We start from the raw sequence: 25,673 nt of genomic DNA on the forward strand, positions 1-25,673 counted from the left end.
TTGATCATGCTGCACACCATGGACAAAGGAACATCAAGATCTCAGGGGATTAACTTGTAACCTTCAAGTTGTTGATATTTTCATCAATTTTGGTTCTTAAGTTCTCAGACAGTTCTCGTCTCATCTTTTCTTTTTCTCATGCTTAGTGTGGCACACACAGCATCATAATACAAAGATTGAGCAAGTTTCTCCATTTTTATCTGGTTGCAGCTGTGATTCTTCATATTGCCCACACCTGTTACTTTCCATAAATGAGTTTAATGACCATCACATGCTTGAAACAAAGTTGTTTACTCACAATTTTGTAAATGTGCCAACAATTTTGTCCTGCACATTTTGGGGATTTTGTATGAAATTATGTCCAATTTTCCTTTTTTTCTCAGTTTTTTTTGTGTTGTTGCAAAACACACAAAGGAAATAAACATATGTATAACAAAACTTGTGTAATTGCAATAAATTTGTAGTGTGACGTCTGACATAATTTTCGGCTGCAGGGCTGGAGGTGGCCGGATGATTCGCAGTGGATGGCAGGGAAGCGTCATTTCCAGCCTGTACACCGGAGGTGTCGCTGTGGATGACCATGTTTGGCAAAACTACAGATATATTACATCCGGACAGCAGATCTGATGCAGGCCCTGCGGCCAGAAATAATGTCGGACTCCACACTTCAAATGGCTGCTCCATGTAAGCACATACAGGGCATCCCCACAGTGGTATACTCACAGTACCACAGAGCTGCTGATCTCTGTGTGCCCCCACTGATCACTAATCTTGGTAAGAACCAGTTTATCTATTTTATCTTTAGGCTATGTGCCCATGTTGCGTTCTGTCCCTGCAGAAATTTCTGCAGCGATTTGAACAGCACATGTGCGCTTCAAATCGCTGCAGAAACACTGCATGATGAAAAGCAGATTTTATGCGCTCTGGATGCAGCCCCTCCCATAGAGAGAGCGGGGGCTGTATGCAGAGCGCACAAAAGAAGTGACATGTTGCTTTTTAGAACGCAACGCTTTGTCAGCATGCAAATCGCTGCGTTCTAAAATGCAATGTGAGCATGGATTATGCACAATCTTCATAGATTGTGCTGGGGACGCAGGACGTATGCAGTTACGCTGCAGTGCAATACACAGCGTAACTGGGGGCACATAGCTTTATATTGTAGGTTACGCATATGTGATTATCAGAATAGATCATATTCACTCTTATGCCTTCTATGGGACTTTGATCTTTTGTATGATTTTTTTTTCTATGACTTTTTCTATGTGTTTTCTATGAGTTTCTCTATACTGTGCTAATGTGCTTGCTTCATGAGGAATAATTATTTTTACACCAACAATTATCCAGTTATTGTGTTTCATGTGTTTCTCCTGGCAGTGTTCTGATTGTTCTGATTGCTGGGGACAGGGTCTGCCTGTGAACTGCTTTTTTTCTCCTACCTGTGCATCATTTGTATATATTCCGAATCTTGAATATATGAGCATACTCCATCTATATATTTACTTTTCCACATATTGTTCTGTTCTTTTTTTGAAGGTTGCGTTTGACAAAGATCTACAATTGAACATAATGCTTCATTTTGCACACCTTTTGGTTGTTGGGATTTCAAGAATTAAAGAGATTTTCTTTTCATGCAATTGAGTGCCGTATTTTTTTTTTATATTACACAATAAAGTTATGGAAAATAGTGTTACCAAAAAAACTTTAGAAAAAAATGTATGTAAGTAAAATTTAACAACAGAGCATTTATTATGATTATTATAGCGCCATTTATTCAGTGACCCTGTACATGTGAAGAGGGGTATACCGAATAGGGACAAGTACAATAAACGTGAACAATATAAGGCACAGACTAGTACAGGAGAAGACCCTACCCGCGAGGGCTCACAGTCTACTTTATACTTTAATAGGATAATGCTTCTAAGTTATACATAAAAACCAAAATTTATGGAATGCAGAGAGGTAACTTTAGGGATGATCGAATACCTCAAATATTCGGCTTGCGAATATTTGTCGAATAGGTCGCCGCTATTCAACTATTCGCGAATATTCAATGCACAATGTAAGTCTATGGGAAACCAGAATAACAACTATTTGGAACTATTCAGGCTCTCCATAGACTTACATTGTGCATCGAATATTCGCATAGCGGCGACCTATTCGTCGGATATTTGCAAAGCCAAATATTTCAGGTATTCGATCATCTCTAGTTACTATAGAACAGTCTCCAGTTTTCAGTCTTTAAAAAGGACCTCTCACGTTTTTTTATGTGTGTACTGTTTAACTGAGTACCTCCACCAATTGGTGGTGCTTCACCAATTCTTGGACAGGTTGTCCTTTTCTTCTCTGGCCCTATGTTACAAAGTTATTCCCTCCAGAATAAAGATGCAAATTTTCATTTTAACAAACTGGGGGTACACCACAGAACTTCCCTGTGTGACTTTGTTTTTTCTCTGATTCTGGCCGACTAAAAAATAGCTACACCCACAAAAAAGGTTTGGGATCTATAGCCGGTTGGTTGAAGTAAAAGTGTGCAGCTTTGTTACTGAGGAAAGGGGTGGGGAAAACATTGAAATGGGGGGGCACAGACAATATCAAAAACTGTTCCAAAATCAGGGAGCAGCACCAATTGGAGGATGTATTCAGTATGGAATAAAAAAGCAGGTAAAAGGTATTCCTCAAAGGCAAAAAAGGCAAGCTGCAAAATGGCTGTGTCTGTCGTTAAAAGTACCACACAGTATGTGATCTAGGAAACCTTGTGCGTAAGGGTGAACAAGCAAGCAATACTAATAACCAATGCAAAGTGTGCAAAATATACTCCCCAGGGGCAGACATATCATTGGTGCAACTTATGTGGCCACTAAAAATGAGTGAACCCAAAGTTCAGTGTTTGGTTATTGGCTGAACACCAAATTTAAAAAAAAAAAAAAAGAGTTTGGGCTCTTTACATATGCTGACCACTCGTGCGGGCATCACTGTGCTAGGGTACGCTAGGTGCTCAGGCCAGTGCGAGATGCTTGCAGTGTTTGAACAGCTCACACTGGGGGAAACAATAGCGTGATAGGTTGTAGTGTGCACCCACAAAAAAATGGACCCCCCCCCCACACTCTACATCGGACGTGTTCTGCTTATGGCTGGCTGTATGAGGGCGGAGCCCCAAACTGCCAATCAGTAACTTCCATTGGGATTCAGGCCAAGTCCGATCCAGCGGAGGTATGATTCAGCTGAACCTGTCGAACAGAGTTTCCACGGGTCTGCTCATCTCTAGTTATCTCCAGACAACCTCTTTAAAGTTCATCAAGCAGAATGTGCCTAATGTAACTACATCTTTTGCACATCCCTGAGGCTTATCCTGCTTCAGAATGAATGAATAAAATCATGAATACTTATGAAATGAAAAAGTAAAGCTAGTGAGATGAGATTTCAATCGCAAAAAGCAGTTCCTATTATAATCCTGAGGTTGCAAAATTGACTTCGGCCGGAGGGAGAACACTTCTAATAGACCCTGTCATACAATCACAATCACTTTTTCGCTCTATAATTTTATGCAATGGTGTATAATGTGTTTTTTTCTTATTCCATTTGTTTGCTGTACAGATGTCGCTCCAATCTTTGTCTTTAGGTGTTGAAAATATTTCCTGTGCTTCCTGGTCAAAGAAACTTTTCACGTTCCTTTCAGCAAGTTTGGCAGCATGCTGTTTGGAATCTTGATCGAAACACTTCTGTTCACTTTCTATATAAGTCTTCCAAAACATCAGTTGAAGATGGCCGACTGGTGACTGACATCTGCTGACACAAGTGGCGAATACTGCAATAAGCAAAACACTGGCTATGAGACACCAGCCAAGAACCTGCAGAATCAGAACAGAAATATGTTCAGTGTAATCAGTAAACCACTAGAATGCATATAACATAATACAAGGCTTATGTATTTTTAAAAATGTTGGTTTATGCATTTGGGCCATGTTATATTTTTTCAACAACCATATAAAAGACAGACTTCTGTAAACCATACAGTTCAAGAAATCAGAGATTACATCTGGATAATGAGTTCTGATACAGAAAATGTTTCCATACAGTTAGTAGCAATGTACAACAAATCCTGCATTTTTTCTAACCCTCAAAAAACCCCGAACTGCCCAATTAGTGACTTATATTGGTGTTGTGGTTAGGTTCGTGCCCAAAACCGAACTTAATTTAAAGTTCTGCTTACCCTGCCGAACCAAACTTAAACAGGTCTAATCCCGCCTAATTTATGGGGTGCAGGTTTCCAGAAGCAAAAACTGGGCACAATGTATGGGTAGTACAATGTACTGGGCATGACAAGGACTTGTTTGCAATTTTTAATTTTGCACCTTTCATTGCGTTTGACTTCATGGGTGTTTTTCAGAGACTAAAGGCTGCTTTACACGCTGCGATATCGTGACCGATATCGCTAGCGTGGGTACCCGCCCCCATCGGTTGTGCGACATGGGCAAATCGCTGCCCGTGGCAGACAACATCACCCAGACCTGTCACACTACTTATCTACCCTGCGACGTCGCTGTGACCGGTGAAACGCCTCCTTGCTAAGGGGGCAATTCGCTCAGCGTCACAGCGACGTCACAGCTACGTCACTGAACCGCCGCCCAATAGAAGCAGAGGGGCGGAGATGAGTGGGACGAACATCCCGCCCACCTCCTTCCTTCCGCATTGCGGGCGGGAGGCAGGTAAGGAGAGGTTCCTCGTTCCTGCGGTGTCACACAGAGCAATGTGTGCTGCCGCAGGAACGAGGAACAACTTCGTTACTGCTGCAGCAACGATATTAGAGAATGGACCCCCATGTCACTGATGAGCGATTTTGCACGTTTTTGCAACGATGCAAAATCGCTCAAAGGTGTCACACACAACGGCATCGCTAAAGCGACCGGATGTGCGTCACAAACTCCGTGACCCCAACGAGTTCGCTTGAGCGATGTCGCAGCGTGTAAAGCGGCCTTTAATCATCACTACGCACATAGATGACTTCTCAGAGGAGTGTAATTTCCAAAATGTGGTCATTTGAAGGGTTTCTGTTGTTCTGGCACTTAGGGGCTCCTCAAATGGAGTCTGATAACTATTCTAGAAAAGCTGTGTTCCAAAAATCACATGGTGCTCCTTCCCTCCCAAGCCCTGCGCAGACAGTACTGTACAGTCACATGTTATATTTAGGAGAAACTGCATAACATATTATGTGGTAAAAATGTAATTATTTTTTCTTCACCACCCAGTAGTATAAAATTTTGTGATACACCTGTGGTGTCAAGATGCTCACTGCACCGTGCCTAGATGAATTCATTGAGGGATGTTGTTTGTAAAATGGGGTCACTTGTCGGAGGTTTCTGTTGTTCTGGCACCTCAGGGTCTCTCCAATGTGATATGCCACTCGCAAACCATTCCAACTAAATCTGAACTCAAATATTCCCTTCTTCACTTTGCACTGTGCCTCTAAAGTAGTTTTTTGACCACAGATGAGAAATTGGCATACTCAGAATAAATTGCAAAACAAATTACGGTATATGGTCCATTTTCTCCTGTTACCCTTGTGAAAAGGAAACATTTTGGGTTAAAGCAACATTTTTGTGGTTAAAAATGTGTTGTTTTTTTTTCATTTTCACGGCTCAACGCTATAAACTTCTGTGAAGCACCTGGGGATTCAAGGTGCCCTCCAAACATCTAGGTAAATTCCTTGAAGGTTCTGGTTTCTAAAATGGGGCCACTTGTGGGGAGAGCTAAACTGTTTAAGCACATCAGGGGCTCTCCAAATGTAACATGGCATCCGCTAACGAGTACAGCCAATTTTGCGTTCCAAAACGCCAATCGTGCAACTTTTCTTCTGAGCCTTGCCGTGTGCCCAAACAGTGGATTTCCACAACATATTGTGTATTGGCGTAATAAGGAGAAATTGCATGACCACTGAATGGTGATTTTTCTCCTGTTATCGTTGTGAAAATGAAAGATTCGGGGTAAAACAAAATTTTTGTAGTAAGAATTTATATTTTCATTTTCACGGCTCAATGTGTTATGTGTGAAGGTTCTGCTGTACCTCAGACACCTTTGGACTGTTCGCCCTTACCCCCAGAGGTGTCTCCCAGGTCTCCTCTCTACCCTAAATGCAGCTCTAGATGCCTAGCTTCTGCCCATAACATCTGCAGGATTTTTTGGAATTCTGAGGCTAAGTTCCAGTGGCGCTCTACTGCACAGGTGCGGGACAAGATTCTTCAGTGTGGGACTAAGTCCCGTAAAGGTTCCATTGTGCATGTGCAGGTGGAATGCGCTGTATCAGCGCCTAAGTGCAGAAGACATGCTACTGCGCATGCGTGTGACGTAACCACTGACATGGCGCTCCCTGATTGGCCGCGGGGGACGCCATTACTGGCTGGCATTGGTATGTGGGGTGGAGTTGAGGCTTTACAAGCTCTCGGACGGCGCATATGGGTGCGCAGTCAACATTGTTCAGTGCTAGCACAAGGTTGCACCAGCACTGGTTCTTTACCGGTTGTGAACTGTGGTCTAGGCAGGCTTTAGGTATCGGGGCCTCACCACGTCTGGGTATGTGGGTACAGTAGTAAGCTGTTGGCACTTGGGTTGCATTCCAGACAGGCTGGTGTAGCGCCTGTGTTAGGGCAAGTTTATACAGTTTCACAGCGGCATTGCTATTTGGTTGCCGAGGTACTATTAGTAGCACTGTCAATCTATTCTTTTCTATACTTTGTATATGGTGTATTGGCCTCTGTGAGGTCTATGGGAATACATAGTTAACCTGGATTACCACAGTATCCTATTCTCTGCGGTTAAGGTTACAAGTCTTGTTTTCACCCCTGTGAGCTTTAACAGTGATTGTGGTTTGCCTTCCAGAGAGTTGGTGCCTACTTCTGGACGCGAGCTAGGAGGTTTCTCATTTAGTTCTTAACTTCTGTGTCAATAACAGAGGTTATTGTTCCATACCATGAGTGCTGTGTGACATTTAACACAGACTCTAGGGTGTGCTCCCATTCATGCATTCAGTTGAGTATTCTGTCTTGCTTTCCAGCTACCAGCTGCAGTTCACTCTGCATGGTGGACCCCAGGTTGTGTTTGAACTTTCGTTATTTTTAGTTCAAACCGCCAACCTCCGTAACAGCACAACTGGTCTGGCTGGTATGGCGGAGACTCAACAATTGCATAGGAACACCCAGCAGCTCGAGTTTCGACTCAAGACTCTTGATCAGGCTTCTCCTATTGCTGCTGTGGCTGCTCAGACTGCCGATCATCAAGTGGCAGCACTGGTTACCGCTACGGTGCTTCCCAAGCAGGCTAAACCCTGACTTTTGCTGCCCAACAAGTTCACTGGGGACAGCAAGGCATGTCATGGGTTTATAAACCAGTGTTCTATACATCTCGAACTACTGGCTACACAATATCCCACAGAAAGGGCCAAGGTGGGCTTTTTCATCTAAGTTTTGGCTGATAGAGCACTGGAATGGGCCACACTGCTTTGGGAGGGTAGTCATCTGGTATCCAGTAATGCTACCATATTTTGAGAGGCATTGAGGAAGGTGTTCCTGGGTCCACAAGTAACCCACGACACCGCTCTACAGCTGTTGTACTTACAAAGAGAGGAGAACACGAGCAAAATTGCTGAGAAAAGTTCATAAATTTTATTAAATGGAATTTTAAAGTGCAAGTGCAAAAAAATCACAATGATGATACACAAATTGGGGGGGAGGGGAGAGGCAGATGGTAAAAAACAGAACAGTGGCCTGGTACGGACAACAGGAAAATAGTAGTATTCGCAAGCAGTATAGCCGAAATCACTGGCAAAAAAGCATCAAGATGGATAGATAATAATATTCACAAGCAATATAGCCAAAATCACTGGCAAATAAGCATCAAGATGGGTAAGGAGTACCTTATCTTTGATGGGGATGTAAATCTCTAAATCACCAGCATGTAAGCAAGGAGGAAATTTAGGTAGACCTCGAATCTCAAAAGAGAGACATGGGCATGATGACCGTAAGAGGGAAGAGACTTAACCCCGAGTCTGAAAAACCTGGTTTATCATATTTTGATTATGAAACCTTAGGTTTTTGTGTATTACTGACATTTTTTACTGTCAGTGTCATTACCTCTTAATAATGCCCCTGGTTTTTCAGTTTAATAACAGTTGCCTGGTGTTTGTGGTTTTTAATCTTCTGTTTTTAATTACCTCTTTTTTATTCTCCTTTGTTTTTAGTTTCTCACTTTTGTTTTGGCACATGTCCTTTTATGACTCCTACCGAAATGGTTTGGACCCGATAATCTTGAAATCTACCAAAAACTACGGACGTCATTACATCAACATGTCATCCTTGGGACTTTCCTCGTTATGATCATCACTATTTACTATTGCGGCGATATTATGCTTTGTGTTTTAGCCTGATGATTCTTTTTGCCACCTCTTGAATTTAGCTTATAATATTCTGTAATGGTATATGTTTTTTTCATGTATAATGTATCTTGTATTATCATTTTTCTGAATATTCTTAGATACTTGCATATTTTCCCCTGTTTGTTCACGTCCTCTTTCCGTCCATTCATTGCTTTCGGAGTCTTGTGCGCGTGCGCGCACCGGCCCTGCGCCTCCCGGCCGCGCTCCGGAGTCTCAGTGGAGTCCGCGCGTGCGCGGGGGTCTGGGCAATTATTGCTCGGGCTCCCGCGTATGCGCCTGACTCCCTGACTGCCGGGGTTGCGAAACGGGGGGCGTTCCTTGGCCGGCCCGCGCATGCGCCTCCTTGACTCCGGAACTCTGAATCCTATTCGCGGTATAATTACCGCGGTAGTATTTAGGAGTTGCACGGACCGGACATGTGCACCTTTCTTCACTTTCCCCCATGATGAAGCGGCAAGCGACTTTTTCTTAAAGCCGCGAAACGTACGTCGGGCCTCCCTGTACCACAGGACTCAGGTATAATGTATTTCGCTGTCATTACTCTATTTCGGATTAATTGATTATTTGATCACTTTGATTTAACTTCAGGAATTTGCCTGTATGGGCTTTTAGCCCCCTTACACCCTCTACGGGACAAATTGATTTGGCTTTGGGAATCTTGCCAATACCCTTATTCAGGCTAAATACCCTTTTTCTTTGCTGTAGTGTTTTTGATGGATATAGTGTATCACGGCATAATCCCCCTCATTTTATCTTTGTGATAGTTTTATACGATTTGTAACACTTGCTGATGGGGCTGCATGATTTATATATGTACTTTCCCTCAGATTTATTATATCACACTACTGCAGCTATTTCTATGTATACAGGCTCTTTTTCCTGTTTTTTCCATATACTTATCCCTCTTGCTTACTGGCCAGTGATTAGGGTTCTTTGTCTCTGCTGGGGATTCTCTCTCAGTCCATAATTGGTACATTCTTCCTTATAGGCCTGTGACTGGTACCGTTTTTTGGTGAATTCTCTTTTCCTCTTTGTCTGCATCTGGCCAATGCAGACTCGGGGTTAAGTCTCTTCCCTCTTACGGTCATCATGCCCATGTCTCTCTTTTGAGATTCGAGGTCTACCTAAATTTCCTCCTTGCTTACATGCTGGTGATTTAGAGATTTACATCCCCATCAGAGATAAGGTACTCCTTACCCATCTTGATGCTTATTTGCCAGTGATTTTGGCTATATTGCTTGTGAATATTATTATCTATCCATCTTGATGCTTTTTTGCCAGTGATTTCGGCTATACTGCTTGCGAATACTACTATTTTCCTGTTGTCCGTACCAGGCCACTGTTCTGTTTTTTACCATCTGCCTCTCCCCTCCTCCCCAATTTGTGTATCATCATTGTGATTTTTTTGCACTTGCACTTTAAAATTCCATTTAATAAAATTTATGAACTTTTCTCAGCAATTTTGCTCGTGTTCTCCTCTCTTTGCAATGCTCTTTGAGCTGCTGTGAACCTAGGGTGGCTCCTCCACCTGGTTCTCATTTTTTCTATGCCTTCTGTGGAATGTATGATTGTTCTAACTATTTCTGTGTTTCTCACAGCTTCTTCCATGATGGATTTCAGAGCTCACGATTCTGTGTGGCTCACACATGTTAACAATGCTCTTAAGGAGGATGGGGGTGCACCATCAGAGAATTCTTCAACTATTGAAATACGTGACGCCACATTTAAATTCAAGGTTTTGTTAAAAAAACGTATTCGCACTCTACTTAATCGTGCTTTTCTGGATAAATATATCCAGAAAAATTTAGTTCCCCGTGGCCTTCGTGTCCAGATTTTTCCTTCTTGTGAAGTAGAGGACACTAACTTCAAGACTAAGTGGGAGGAGTTTGCGCACGTTTGTTCCACGGGTTTCCTGACCCTTTTACGTGATCATAACAGCTCTACCTTATTGGAGATCGAGACGGAGATGGACAACCTTTTGTCCACTATTAAGTCTAATGCATCAGAAGACTTTTTACAAAGATTCAATGAGGAGATGGATCTGGAATCACAAAAATGTGAGAAGGAGGTGGTGGAGTATAAGTCCAAAAAGTTCCAGAGAGATTTGGCTGATCAAGCCAGTAATCGAGTTTACAGATGGAAGTCCAATGCCGCAAGAGCATGACCTCAGTTCCGTGCTAGTTCTAACATTCGGTCCAGATCAACTTCTTTGAGGTCGGGTAGCTCCATGGACGACACCCATTCTGTTACATCCGAGAGTTCATATAGTAAAGATGAGTCCAGGGGTATCACTACTAGGAGTGGCCCTAAAAAACCTGGACCTTCTAAACCTGGCCCTGGCAAGTCCCAGGATGGCAAACCTAAAAATAAACTTCAGGTAATTAATTTATCAAGTCATCTTCTCTCGGATGCCCAGATCGAGGTCTTCTCCCTGGGTCTGTCCTTTTCCCCTACCAACTCTTTTCATTATTTTACAGCTTTAAAAGACCTGTACCTCTTTTCGAGGAAACTCATTCTAAAGAAACTACATAATAAAAGAGACGTTGGTCAGGATACATTGACTGATACTGAACAGGAAGCTCTTGCGGCTCTTGAAGAGTTATTGTTGGAACAGACTATTGATGCAGGTACGTCTCCCACCTTTCTCCATTCCAGATCATCAAAGTTCCCCCCCTTGTCAGTATGCCCGGCTGTTGAAATCTTTACCAAACTTGTCATGGAGGACTTCAGGACTATCTCTACCCGGCGACATTATGATAATCTCACAAAGAAACAGAGAGAAGCCCTTGCTGAACTCCAGTTATTTGACGATGTCGTTTTTAAAGCAGCTGACAAGGGGGGCAACATTGTGATCTGGCCTACGGTACAGTACGAGAGAGAAGTATTTAAACAACTTAAAGACAAGGAGACGTACCAAAAATTGGACTTCGACCCCACCACCTCTTTCTCCCTTAAACTCCAACAAATTCTTTCTAAAGCCCATGATTTGGGTATAATATCGAAGAAAATGTTTGATGGTCTGACGGTCAGGTTCCCTAGGGCCCCGACGCTATATCTCCTCCCTAAGATCCACAAGGATGCCGTTAAACCTCCTGGCCGTCCGATCGTGTCTGGCATTGACGGCTTTTGTGAACCAGTGTGCAGATTTATTGATTTCTATTTGAGACCATCAGTGGAATCACTGCCGTCTTATGCCAAAGACGCGACGGACGTGCTCATGAGGGTTGACGGCATCTCAATGGAGTCTGACTTACTTTTTGTCACAATGGACGTGGAATCACTATACACCTGTATACGACACGAAGATGGCGTCCGGGCGGCTCGCTTTTTCCTGGGGATGTCCGGTCGGGACCCTGAGCTGAATGAGCTAGTAGTCGAGCTGCTAAACTTTGCCCTGTCACACAACTATTTTACCTTTAAAAACTCCTTCTACCTTCAGAAGCGCGGCACTGCGATGGGCGCGGCCTGTGCGCCTTCGTATGCCAACCTGTTCCTGGGTTTCTGGGAGAGACAGGTATTTGGCGACGATGGCGTGCAGGCCGCTGCCCAGGCGCAGTGCTGGATTAGATATATTGATGACATCTTGATGTTTTGGCAGGGCACGGTGGAGCAGCTCGACTCGTTCGTTCAGTACCTAAATTCTAATATATATAACATCAGACTTACTTATAAATATAGCTCTAGTTGTATTGATTTTTTGGATATTGTTCTGGAAGTTGATGGCAACCAACGTGTTCAGACTGATGTTTTTCGAAAATCTACATCAGTCAATGCACTTCTTCACGCCTCCTCGGGACATACAGGATCTACGATTAGAGCTATCCCGACCGGACAATTTCTTCGGATGAGGCGTATCTGCTCATCAGACGCCAAATTCGAAATACAGGCTGATGACCTTAAAACACGTTTCCAAGAGAGGGGATATAGCCGTCGGTGCATCAAAAAGGGTTATCTTAGGGCAAAACACACTCCCAGAATTTCACTGATCAGGCAGCCATCTAAACGTCCTTCTGTTGATCCAAATCCTCGTTTTATCTCAACCTATAATTCAGAGTGGCAAAGGAAGCGGGATATTTTGGCCCAACATTGGTCCGTTCTTCGAACGGATCCGGTCCTCTCTCGGTCTCTCTCTCCTGCTCCTTTGGTCACGGCTCGTCGGGCCCGTAATTTGAGTGATTGTTTGATCCATAGCCACTACATTGCAAAAAGCCCCAACCCTTTTGGTTCCAGGGGTCCCACTTTGGGATGCATACCCTGTGGGCACTGTCTTGCCTGCGCCAATGTTGTCCGCTCATGCTCTTTCGTTAGTTCTGACTCCCAACGTTCCTTTTCGATTAGACACCGGATTTCTTGTAGCACAACTAATGTCATCTATTATGCTACTTGTAATTGTCCTCTTATTTACGTTGGTCTTACATCTAGGGAGTTACAGATACGTGTGAGAGAGCATGTGCGGGACATTGGCGCGGCCAGGACAGTGAATGATTTTTCTTTGCTCAAAACCTTACCTCGCCATTTTAAAAAATTCCACGATTGTGACCCGAGATCCCTGAAAATTCGGGGGATTGACGTAGTACATAGTGGCATTAGGGGTGGTAACGTCAAAAAGATGCTTTCCCAAAGGGAAACAAAATGGATTGTGGCTTTGGATTCGGTCGCCCCTAAGGGTCTTAATGAAACCTTGAGTTTTGCTTCATTCTTATAAAGTGTTCTCCTCAAGTGAAAACGCTTGTGTGGGTGTCCTTTTCTTCTCTGGTTTATCATATTTTGATTATGAAACCTTAGGTTTTTGTGTATTACTGACATTTTTTACTGTCAGTGTCATTACCTCTTAATAATGCCCCTGGTTTTTCAGTTTAATAACAGTTGCCTGGTGTTTGTGGTTTTTAATCTTCTGTTTTTAATTACCTCTTTTTTATTCTCCTGTGTTTTTAGTTTCTCACTTTTGTTTTGGCACATGTCCTTTTATGACTCCTACCGAAATGGTTTGGACCCGATAATCTTGAAATCTACCAAAAACTACGGACGTCATTACATCAACATGTCATCCTTGGGACTTTCCTCGTTATGATCATCACTATTTACTATTGCGGCGATATTATGCTTTGTGTTTTAGCCTGATGATTCTTTTTGCCACCTCTTTAATTTAGCTTATAATATTCTGCAATGGTATATGTTTTTTTCATGTATAATGTATCTTGTATTATCATTTTTCTGAATATTCTTAGATACTTGCATATTCTCCCCTGTTTGTTCACGTCCTCTTTCCGTCCATTCATTGCTTTCGGAGTCTTGTGCGCGTGCGCGCGCCGGCTGCGCCTCCCGGCCGCGCTCCGGAGTCTCGGTGGAGTCCGCGCGTGCGCGGGGGTCTGGGCAATTATTGCTCGGGCTCCGCGCATGCGCCTGACTCCCTGACTGCCGGGGTTGCGAAACGGGGGGCGTTCCTTGGCCAGCCCGCGCATGCGCCTCCTTGACTCCGGAACTCTGAATCCTATTCGCGGTATAATTACCGCGGTAGTATTTAGGAGTTGCACGGACCGGACATGTGCACCTTTCTTCACTTTCCCCCATGATGAAGCGGCAAGCGACTTTTTCTTAAAGCCGCGAAACGTACGTCGGCCTCCCTGTACCCCAGGACTCAGGTATAATGTATTTCGCTGTCATTACTCTATTTGGGATTAATTGATTATTTGATCACTTTGATTTAACTTCAGGAATTTGCCTGTATGGGCTTTTAGCCCCCTTACACCCTCTACGGGACAAATTGATTTGGCTTTGGGAATCTTGCCAATACCCTTATTCAGGCTAAATACCCTCTTTCTTTGCTGTAGTGTTTTTGATGGATATAGTGTATCACGGCATAATCCCCCTCATTTTATCTTTGTGATAGTTTTATACGATTTGTAACACTTGCTGATGGGGCTGCATGATTTATATATGTACTTTCCCTCAAATTGATTATATCACACTACTGCAGCTATTTCTATGTATACAGGCTCTTTTTCCTGTTTTTTCCATATACTTATCCCTCTTGCTTACTGGCCAGTGATTAGGGTTCTTTGTCTCTGCTGGGGATTCTCTCTCAGTCCATAATTGGTACATTCTTCCTTATAGGCCTGTGACTGGTACCGTTTTTTGGTGAATTCTCTTTTCCTCTTTGTCTGCATCTGGCCAATGCAGACTCGGGGTTAAGTCTCTTCCCTCTTACGGTCATCATGCCCATGTCTCTCTTTTGAGATTCGAGGTCTACCTAAATTTCCTCCTTGCTTACATGCTGGTGATTTAGAGATTTACATCCCCATCAGAGATAAGGTACTCCTTACCCATCTTGATGCTTATTTGCCAGTGATTTTGGCTATATTGCTTGTGAATATTATTATCTATCCATCTTGATGCTTTTTTGCCAGTGATTTCGGCTATACTGCTTGCGAATACTACTATTTTCCTGTTGTCCGTACCAGGCCACTGTTCTGTTTTTTACCATCTGCCTCTCCCCTCCTCCCCAATTTGTGTATCATCATTGTGATTTTTTTGCACTTGCACTTTAAAATTCCATTTAATAAAATTTATGAACTTTTCTCAGCAATTTTGCACGTGTTCTCCTCTCTTTGCAATGCTCTTTGAGCTGCTGTGAACCTAGGGTGGCTCCTCCACCTGGTTCTCATTTTTTCTATGCCTTCTGTGGAATGTATGATTGTTCTAGCTGTTGTACTTAGTACAAGGGTCATCCGTAGCCAGTTTATATGCTATCCGGTTGGGAACTCTAGCATCAAAACTCGAATGGCCCGACAAAGTTCTGATTCCGGTTTTCTGGAGGGGTTTAGTGGGCCATATTAAGGATGCTCTAGCAACTTAGCTAGATGCTCAGCAGTTCCCACTTCTCTTGAAGGGCTCTAGCCACTCGGATCGACTTACATCATTCTGATTGTCAGTTGGAGCTCGCTCATGTCGGTCTTGAGTGCGATTAGCACCAAATTTCTCAAAATTCTACAAATTTTATAAACAAGAAAAACTGAAATATCACATGGTCATAAGTATTCAGACCCTTTTCTTAGTATTGAGTAGAAGCACCCTTTTGAGCTAGTACATCCATGAGTCTTCTTGGGAATGATGCAACAAGTTTTTCACACCTTGATTTTGGGATCCTCTGCCGTTCTTCCTTGCAGATCCTCTCCAGTTCCGTCAGGCTGGATGGTGAACATTGGTGGACAGCCATTTTCAGGTCTCTCCAGAGATGCTCAATTGGGTTTAGGTCAGGGTTCTGGCTGGGACAGTCAGGAATGGTCACAGAGTTCTTCTCAAGCCACTCCTTTTTTATTTTAGCTGTATGCTTAGGGTCATTGTCTTGTTGGAAGGTGAACCTTCGGCCAAGTCGGAGGTCCAGAGCACTCTGGAAGAGGTTTTCTTCCAGGATATCTCTGCACTTGGCCACATTCATCTTTCCTTCAATTGCAACCAGTTGTCCTGTCCCTGTAGCTGAAAAATTGGCATGATGCTACCACCACCATGTTTCACTGTGATGAGGTACCTGGTTTTCTGCAAACATACCGTTTAGAATTATCACCAAACAATTATATCTTCGTCTCATCAGACCAGAGAATCTTATTTCTCATAGTCTGGGAGTCCTTTATGTGTTTTTTTTGCAAACTCTATGCGGGCTTTTATATGTCTTGCACCGAGGAGTAGCTTCCATTGGCCACTTTACTATAAAGGCCCATCTAGTGGAGGGCTCAGCCACAGTGATCTTGGGGTTCTTCTTTACCTCTCTCACCAAGGCTCTTCTCCCACAATTGCTCAGTTTAGCTGGACAGCCAGGTCAAGGAAGAGTTCTGGTGGTCCCAAACGTCTTCCATTTAAGGATTATGGAGGTCACTGTGTTCCTAGGAACCTTGAGTACTGCAGAAATATTTTTGTAACCTTGGCCAGATCTCTGCCTTTCCACAATTCTGTCTCTGAGCTCCTTGGGCAGTTCCTTTGACCTCATGATTCTCATTGGGTCTGACATGCACTGTGATCTGGGAGGTTTTATATAGACAGGTGTGTGCCTTTCCAAATCAAGTCCTATCAGTTTAATTAAACACAGCTGGACTCCAATGAAGGAGCAGAACCATCTCAAGGAGGATCACAAAGAAATGGACAGCATGTGACTTAAATAAGAGTGTCTGAGCAAAGGGTCTGAATACTTATGACCATGTGATATTTCAGTTTTTCTTGTTTAAAAAATTTGCAAAAATGTCTACATTTCTGTTTGTTTTTTTATGTCAAGATGGGGTGCAGAGTGTACATTAATGAGGAAAAAAAATGAAGTTTTTTGAATTTACCAAATGTCTGCAACAAAACAAAGAGTGAAAAATTTAAAGGGGTCTGAATACTTTCCGTACCCACTGTATGACGTACCCAGTACATCATGTGTAGTGAAGAGGTTAATATTCAGCTGGGTCAAAGAACAGAACATTCTTCACAACTTTACAGGCCTTACAAAGTAATTTTCCTCCTATTGAAGCCCCTAGATTCCCCTTTCATTGCAGCCATAAAGTGTGATGGCAAAAAAGTGCCCCTCAAACACTATATGATTCCACACAGTAAATTGTTCCACAGTACCCTCCACACAGTACAATGATTCTGTGGCGCCCCTGAGGTTTCAGTCGCCACAGAGATACTGCACCTCATCCAGAGGTGTGCTTATTACATCCTGGGTATGGAGGAGATCATCCACCAGTTCACACCAAACACACTCTCACACAGCAACACCTCATGAGACATGGCAAGGGCATGTTGAACCTGAAACCAGGCCGCGGGGTGGAGTCTTAGGAGTGGGAACACATGGTAGTGGAGTGTGGAGAATGTGAAACTAGGGAGTTAGAAGGAGCAGTGGCGGAATGAAGACCTGTGGCCTTGAGCTGGTGCAGCTCAGCCCGTGCACAAGACAGAAGGGGTCCTAGGGACCATGTGAAGTGCGCCATACTCCCGTGGCCCTGTTCCACATACAGCAACGGAGTGGAGGGACTTGGCCGCAGATTGGGGACTGGTCCCTAGGCTAGAGGAGAAGAAACTATGTACTCCGCTAGTAAAAGCAGAGGCTGAGGGCACATCTAGTACCGAAGCCAAACCCGCACACGAATCCGCTGGAAGGTGACCACATAGGGCCAAGGGATAAAGCTTCACGCCACACGACAAGGTCCGCGGACACCGGCTCAGGACACTGTGTTCGAAGGTGCAAAACAGGAGGGAGAAGCAAGTCCAGGAAGACGACCAGGGAAGGTACACATAAGAAAGGTGCACTGGACTTGACCTCTGTACTACCCGGGATCGGCTGGAGCCCATGACAGTGGAAACCAGCACTCCAAAGGTGGTCACTAACGTCGTGTTACCTTGGAACAGTGAGTTAAAACCTTGAGACTGCATCCTTGTGTTGTTCCGTTATTCACCTGCGCCTCCCTGCAAACCCCCATCACTCACTACTACCCCCGTCTGCCCTGGAGCCCAGCTCTACCCGTGGAGAACTGCACCATCTCAGCTCCGTCACCATATGCCCCACAGGCCCCCATCCCGCAGCGACGGGAACTAACTTACTGCATACCACAGGTGGCATCATGAAAAAACTGTCATCATCCCCTTCATATTTCCTAAACGACACCACCGGGGTCACGGAACCAGGCATCGCCACTGCGGCGTCCCAGGAGCAGAACCTCGGCCCAGTAACGAGTAACCCCAGGCCCCGGTGCGGGTGTGTCAACCCTACTGTACACCCCTTCAACTACTCTAGCAATGAATAGTGACCCTAAAACAGTAAGATTCTCAACTGTGACCCCCACACAGCCATCCATGCAGTTCAATGGGCCTACATACAGTATAATGGCCCTTACTATCCTCCAAATAGTATAATAGACCCCATACAGCCCTCCGCACAGTATAATTGACCCCACATAAACCTTCGCATTGTATAATTTCTTGCTTACTGTATAATGGCCCTCAAATAACTATAAAGTATAAAGACTTCCTCATAGCTCTCCAAATATTATAATGGGCTAAAAAAGCCTTCCATATAGTGTAATGGGCTTCACATATTCCTCCATATAGTAACGGGTCCCACATAGTCTTCCATATAGTATAATGCTCTCACACAGCCCTCCATATAGAATGAGCCCCATATAGTCCTCCATATCATCCAATGCACACCATTGTCCTCCATGTACTATAATACACTCCCCATATTCTTCCATATAGTAATATGCAGCCCCCACATAGCATTATGCAGCCCCACAAAGCATTATACACCCCCACATACTGTAGATTTATATACCCCTACATAGTTTTATACTCCCCCACATTGTATTATGCGTCCCCACAGAGCATTATATACATCCATAATATTATACACCTCCACATAGTATTATGCTGCCCTACATAGTATTATGCACCCCCACATAGTATTATTCACCCCCCATAGTATTATGCACCCCCACAAAGTATTATGCAGCCCCGTGTAGTATTATGTAGCTCCATATAGTATTATACACCCCCACATACTATGATGCACCCCCACATAGCATTATACACCCCCACATAATATCATACACCCCCATATAGTATTATGCACTCCCACATAGTATTATGCAGCCAATATATTATACATCCCCACATACTACGATGCACCCCACATAGCATTATACACCCCCACATAGTATTATGCACACCCAGATAGTAATGTGCACCCTCACATAGCATTATACTCCCCCACAGAGTATTATGCAGCCCCCAGATAGTATTATACATCACACATTGCATTTTGCACCCCCATCGTGTACTGAATAAATACATACTCACCTCTCCTTGGTTGCCAACCGCTGCTTCTCATTTGCTCACTGTGTCTGTGCTCTATTCATCTCAACACAGTGGCACGCAGTAGTGACCTTACTGCTGTGCTTAGCTGTAAGAGCACAGACAAAGCGGGACAATGATCAGAGGGAGTGCTGCGCTGTACCTCATCATTGCTTTCAATTGTATTGGCATCTGCGATGCCGATACATTTGAAAGTGTGATCCTGAGTGGGGGCCTGCTGCTGGCACTGACACCACAGGCAGCTGACATCAGGCCTCCCCAGCTCACGAGCCCCATAGCAGTGGTATGGTCTGCTTCTACTGGCGGTACGCCACTGTCAACAACATTTAGATAAGCCTGTGAAATTTTGCAAGAATATAGTCCAGTCAGATGAGAGCAAAATTGAACTCTTTGGATGCCATAATACACACTATGTTTGTGCGCCAAAAGGCACTGCATATCACCCCAAAAACACCATACCAACAGTGAAGTTTGGAGGTGGAGACTTCAACGATGTGGGGCTGTTTATCAGCATACGGTTCTGGTAAACCACATGTGATTGAAGGAAGGATATATGGATAAATGTACCTAGACATTTTTGATAAAAGTCTACTGCCATCTATCAGGATGATGAAGATGAAATAAGCGTCGACAATTCAACAAGACAATGATCCCAAACAAGGAAACTTTCAATTGGTTTTAGAGTAGGAAACTAACGCTGATAGAATGTCCAAGCCAATCACTTGACCTGAATCCCCAATAAAAAATTTATGGAAGGAACTAAAGGTGCATTCATAGAAGGATATATATATATATATATATATATATATATATATTTATATATATATATATATATATATATATATATATATATATATATATATATATATATATATATATATATATATATATATACACACACACACACACACACGTCCAGTACAGACCAAAAGTTTGGACACACCTTCTCATTCAAAAAGTTTTCTTTATTTTCATGACTTGTAGATTTACATTGAAGGCATCAAAGCTATGAATTAACACATGTGGAATGATATACTTAACAAAAAAGTGTGAAACAACTGAAAATATGTCTTAAATTCTAGGTTCTTCAAAGTAGTTATCTTTTGCATTGATTACTGCTTTGCACACTCTTGGCATTCTCTTGATAAACTTCAAGAGGTAGTCACCAGAAATGGTTTTCACTTCACAAGTGTGCACTGTCAGGTTTAATAAGTGGGATTTCTTGCCTTATAAATGGGGTTGGAACCATCAGTTGTGTTGTGCAAAAGTCTGGTGGATACACAGCTGATAGTCCTACTGAATAGACTGTTAGAATTTGTATTATGGCAAGAACAAAGCAGCTAAGTAAAGAAAAAACTAGTGGCCATCATTACTTTAAGAAATGAAGGTTAGTCAGTCCGAAAAAATGGGAAATCTTTGAAAGTGTCCCCAAGTGCAGTGGCAAAAACCATCAAATGCTACAAAGAAACTGGCTCACATGAGGACCGCCCCAGGAAAGGAAGACCAAGAGTTACCTCTGCTGCGGAGGATAAGTTTATCTGATTCACCAGCCTCAGAAATCGCAGGTTAACAGCAGCTCAGATTAGAGGCCAGGTCAATGCCACACAGAGTTCTAGCAGCAGACACATCTCTAGAACAACTGTTAAGAGGAGACATTGTGCAGCAGGCCTTAATGGTAAAATAGCTGCTAGGAAACCACTGCTAAGGACAAGCAACAAGCAGAAGAGACTTGTTTGGGCTAAAGAACACAAGGAATGGACATTAGACCAGTGGAAATCTGTGCTTTGGTCTGATGAGTCCAAATTTGAGATCTTTGGATCCAACCACCGTGTCTTTGTGTGACGCAGAAAAGGTGAATGGATGGCCTCTACATGCCTGGTTCCCAACATGAAGCATGGAGGAGGAGGTGTGATGGTGTGGGGGTGCTTTGCTGTTAACACTGCTGGAGATTTATTCAAAATTGAAGGCATACTAAACCAGCATGGCTAACACAACATCTTGCAGCGGCATGCTATTCAATCCGTTTTGCGTTTAGTTGGACCATCATTTATTTTTCAACAGGACAATGATCCCAAACACACCTCCTGGCTGTGTAAGGGTTATTTGACTAAGAAGGAGAGTGATGGGGTGCTATGCCAGATGACCTGGCCTCCACAGTCACCAGACCTGAGCTGGACCGCAGAGTGAAGGCAAAAGGGCCAACAAGTGCTAAGCATCTCTGGGAACTCCTTCAAGACTGTTGGAAGACCATTTCCGGTGACTACCTCTTAAAGCTCATCAAGAGAATGCCAAGAGTGTACAAAGCAGTAATCAAAGCAAAACGTGGCTACTTTGAAGAACCTAGAATATAAGATATATTTTCAGTTGTCTCACACTTATTTTAAGTATTTCATTCCACGTTTTCATTCAAAGTTTTGATGTCTTCAATGTCAATCTACAATTTTCAGAGTCATGAAAATAAAGAAAACTCTTTGAATGAGGTGTGTGCAAACTTTTGGTCTGTACTGTGTGTGTGTATGTGTGTATGTGTGTGTGCGTGTGTATGTGTGTATGTATGTGTGTATGTGTATATATATATATATATATATATATATATATATATATATATATATATATACATATATACACACACACTACAGTTCAAACGTTTGAGGTCACCCAGACAATTTTTTCTTTTCCATGAAAAGTCATACTTTTATTTATCAAATCAGTTGCTTAATGAATAGAAAATATTCAATTCATCAATTCATCTATCCATAGTGAAATCTTGTGACATCCACCTACTTGTAAATCTCTAGCAGTCATTTAAAATTTTGATAAAATAATGATCAAACTGCATTTGATTTATCATTTCTCCTCAGGTAAGAAAAATGGTCCTGTTTTCTCAGTATATTAAATGATAAAATAGATGGTGTCAATCAAAACTACAGCTGTACCACAAAAAGCAAGTGTATCCTGGATTTTGGCAGGGAATATACATTTTGCATATTCACAGCCACATGACCACCAATCCCAGCTCTGACACCGGAGAATCCTCACAGTGAACATTGTACGTGATGTAAGGATTTACAAGTCTGCAGTCACATAAAGACTGTCGACTTCCTTAAAAAATGTCTATTAATGTACCTAGAATAATTGATGCTGGTTTGAAGGCAAAGGGCGGTCACACCAAATATTGATGAGGTTTTTATTTCTCTTTTGCTCATTTACTTTCACTTTATTGATAAAAATAAACTTCTGTTTTTAAAAGCATTCTTGTTTTGTCGTCTTTTTTCCCCACTGTATAAAACGTTTGCACACTACTTTATACACACATGACAAAATATATAAAAAGGTAAAATAAAAACCTCACCTGTGACTCAGCACGTATGTTTCCGAGTATATTTTCCAACTCATCTTGGGACATGTTCAGTTTAACGTTTGACGCACAGGGTATCAACAGTAGTTCTTTAATACACACATTATTTCTTCCACAAAATCTTCCTTTAATGTAGTCCAAAGGAAGCCCCGAGACTATGCATTCATAAAAATTGACTTTTAAAAGAGCAAGAGCAATCCAAGTCAATGGAGGCAATGCTGACAAAAATGTCACTTGTAAAAATATGTAGAAGCAGATCAGCCTCTTTCCACACCAATAACGTAATCCTCTCTCCAATGAATGTGCATTACAGCAACCAGTGAGTTGTCTCCATAGAGGAATATTCAGCATAAAGCCAAGAAGAAACAAAAGCAATGCTGGTACAAGAAGGAAAACCAAACCGTACGTATGGCTCCAACCATTGCATGGACATTTGTAGACGATGGAAGAGAAAAGGTTTTCACCTACAGCTGCCACCAAAGACAAAGCACTGTAGCCTAGAAGCGTCTGGTATTTCACAGCTAAAGCATACAGCTGCTTGAAATTCTCCATTATTTGTCACTAAATCTGATCCTTTTGTCTAAAATGACATTGTTAAACTTCTAGTTTCAAGTTGACTTCACTTTTTTTTGTAAAAGAGGAAGTAGAATGTGGTACAATAAAGGAACAGAATCGTCATGTAGGTTTCCTGCAGACCGTAAATTCTTCAAAATGCAAAACATTTCTCAAGCAAAAACTATATGCATCAGGAGCATCGAAAGTAAAATTTCCAAGAAGCAACTGTCTGAGTATGCCGGAAATCTAGTATCACCTATGTTACACTGCAACACAATGCATTACTGCTTAGGGCTCTGCAGGCTCATCTTGAATGGAGCAGAGGTACACATACTCAGCCTCCGCTATATTTATTGTCTATGGGACTGTTAAAACTAGTCGAGCACATGCTCGGCAGTCCCATAGACAATGAATCAAGCAAAGGCCGAGAATATACTCCTCTGCTCTATTCAGGATAAGGATGTAGAACCCCACTCTTGGGTTTCCAGAACATCTCAGGAAAGCTATGCATCCCAGCCGTCAAACCCCAGAAATCAGCAAGTTATCTTCTAACACATGGGAAAGGGATAATTTGATTTTTGGGGCTAACCCTCTATTAAAAAATAGAAGGAACAGAACTCACATATTCTCGCCTCTATCAATAGCTAACACTCTCCATGGACCACGACGTTAATGAAAATTAAAACTACAGTGAATTCACTCTAAAAAAAAAAAGGATTAAACCTAACAGTAATTCTGTATCTAAGAGCCCTCCAAGACAGTGTGGTGCCCCTGAGGCTTCAGTCGTCACAGGGTGCTACATCTCACTTAAGATACAGTACTCATCCCAGGTAAGGAAAGGTTAGTCGCTGGTGTTTCTCACATTCACACATCAAACACAGTTAGGTGCTTTCCCACCAGGGGTTGGCCTGTGTTAGATAGGGGGGAGGACATCAAGAGGCATGGGACTTTCCCGATCACTAGGACAACCACCTGGGGGGTGGGCACCACATGGGAAAAAGAAAGCACCTCCACATATAGTCAGTTAGCCCCGAGCACAGCTTTGGGTGAGGAGCACAGTTGGGACTTCGGTCCAGGCACATTCTTTCTGCTTTCACACTTCTGGGAGCACTGTAAGACCCGTGGCTTGGAGCAGGCTGCTCGGCCCAGGTTCTCTACAGCTACACGAGATTCCAAGGTCTGCGGAGAGTGCAGGAAACACCCACAGCCCATTCCATATTCCACATAGACGGGGATTGGAGGGACCCCGACCAGAAAGGACTCACAGTGGGAACACCGGTGGTGACCTCGAATTGCTCGGGATCTACTGGGGCCCATCACGGCGGTGACCGGCATCTCCCGAGAAAAACAGAACTGTGAGTAAACAAACCTTGAACCCGCAGAGACAGTGTCTGTGCCGCCCCAGCAGCGGATCGAACCGCTCGGATCTGGGAGTGGTGTCCGTTCGTGGCTCGAGGGTCTCCGGACCCGGGGGCTTAGGGGCCACGCTCAAATGTAAGAGGGAGTATGTACAGGGGATTTGGTATAGTTCGTGATGCCACCCATGGTGTGCGGTAATTGGGAGTACCGCCACTACCATTGGGAGTACCCGGAGTGATGGAGTGGGGCAGCTAGGTGACGTTGCCCTCCATGGCTAGGGACAGGCCCCTGGACTCTGGATGGTGATGCGGGGATGGAGTGCAGGGGTCAGTCGGGTACTCACTCAGCAATAAAGCAGACGCTGACAACAGGGTAAACAAAGTCTCTGAATGCCGTTGCCTCTCGAGGGGAGGTCGTCCGGGTCCCGTCCCCTGCAGTGCTGCTGGTGGTCTGTAATCTTCCTCCTGGCACTAAGTTTTAGATTGTCCGTTGTGGTGCGGTAGCTTGGAGTTATCTGGGCCCCGCTCCCCACTGTGGCTAAGTGAAGAAGCCTGCTCTCAGGAGCTCACGTTTTGGGATTTCAGTGAGATGCTTGCTAGGAAAGCCCTATCCCCCCTCGTTGCGCTAGTGCCCCAGATCTCTGAGCTGGTGGGAACAGTCCATAAAGGCCCCGCTCTCCTCAGGTTTATTGTCGGGTTGCCTGACGCTTCTCCTGGCCTAGGGTCCGTGTACCCCGTCGTGCCTTCGGTCCTGGACTGATGATAGGACCAGGCTGCCGGCCGTCCTCCTCGACGGGTTCCAGGCACCTAGCCTCAATCCCCTGCGACCGGGGGTCCGACTCCTTTAGGTCCAGACCACCGTCTGCAACCTAGTTTTCCTCTCACCAGGGAGCTTCAACTCCCAGCTTCCTCAGAGCTCCTCTCAGCTCGAGGGTCACTACTCAACTCCGGGGAGCTGCTACTCCCAGTTCCTCTCTCACTGGGTGCTACTTCTGTTCTGTCTGTCAGCTCTGCTCTGCACTTCCTCCCTCACTGACTTCCCCCATTCCACCACTCTGTCTGACTGTCTGCAGGTGAACTGCCCTATTCCTGCTTAAAGGGAACCTGTCACCTGAAATTTCGCTATTAAACTAAA

The 25,673-nt window shown here is 43.7% G+C and overlaps 1 protein-coding gene across 1 annotated transcript; it reads right to left on the reverse strand.

The window, feature by feature from the left end:
- Window positions 1-1,785: 1,785 nt before the first annotated feature.
- LOC142295235 (calcium homeostasis modulator protein 6-like) lies at window positions 1,786-23,192 on the reverse strand. The gene is made up of 2 exons (XM_075338330.1): window positions 22,620-23,192; window positions 1,786-3,848 (listed from the first exon to the last, which is right to left on the reverse strand). Exons 1-2 carry the CDS (start codon window positions 23,175-23,177, stop codon window positions 3,444-3,446), a joined length of 963 nt encoding a protein of 320 aa, XP_075194445.1. The 5' UTR covers window positions 23,178-23,192; the 3' UTR covers window positions 1,786-3,443.
- Window positions 23,193-25,673: the final 2,481 nt, after the last annotated feature.

The sequence above is a fragment of the Anomaloglossus baeobatrachus genome, chromosome 3 (genome assembly GCF_048569485.1).
Source record: "Anomaloglossus baeobatrachus isolate aAnoBae1 chromosome 3, aAnoBae1.hap1, whole genome shotgun sequence".
Lineage (NCBI taxonomy): Eukaryota > Metazoa > Chordata > Amphibia > Anura > Aromobatidae > Anomaloglossus > Anomaloglossus baeobatrachus.

Excerpts from the sequence above, each read along its gene's own strand:
- LOC142295235 (XM_075338330.1), bottom strand. The coding sequence starts at position 23,177 with ATGGAGAATTTCAAGCAGCTGTATGCTTTAGCTGTGAAATACCAGACG. Across the intron at positions 3,849-22,619 it reads ACATACGTGCTGAGTCACAG|GTTCTTGGCTGGTGTCTCAT; the intron begins GTGAGGTTTTTA and ends CTGATTCTGCAG.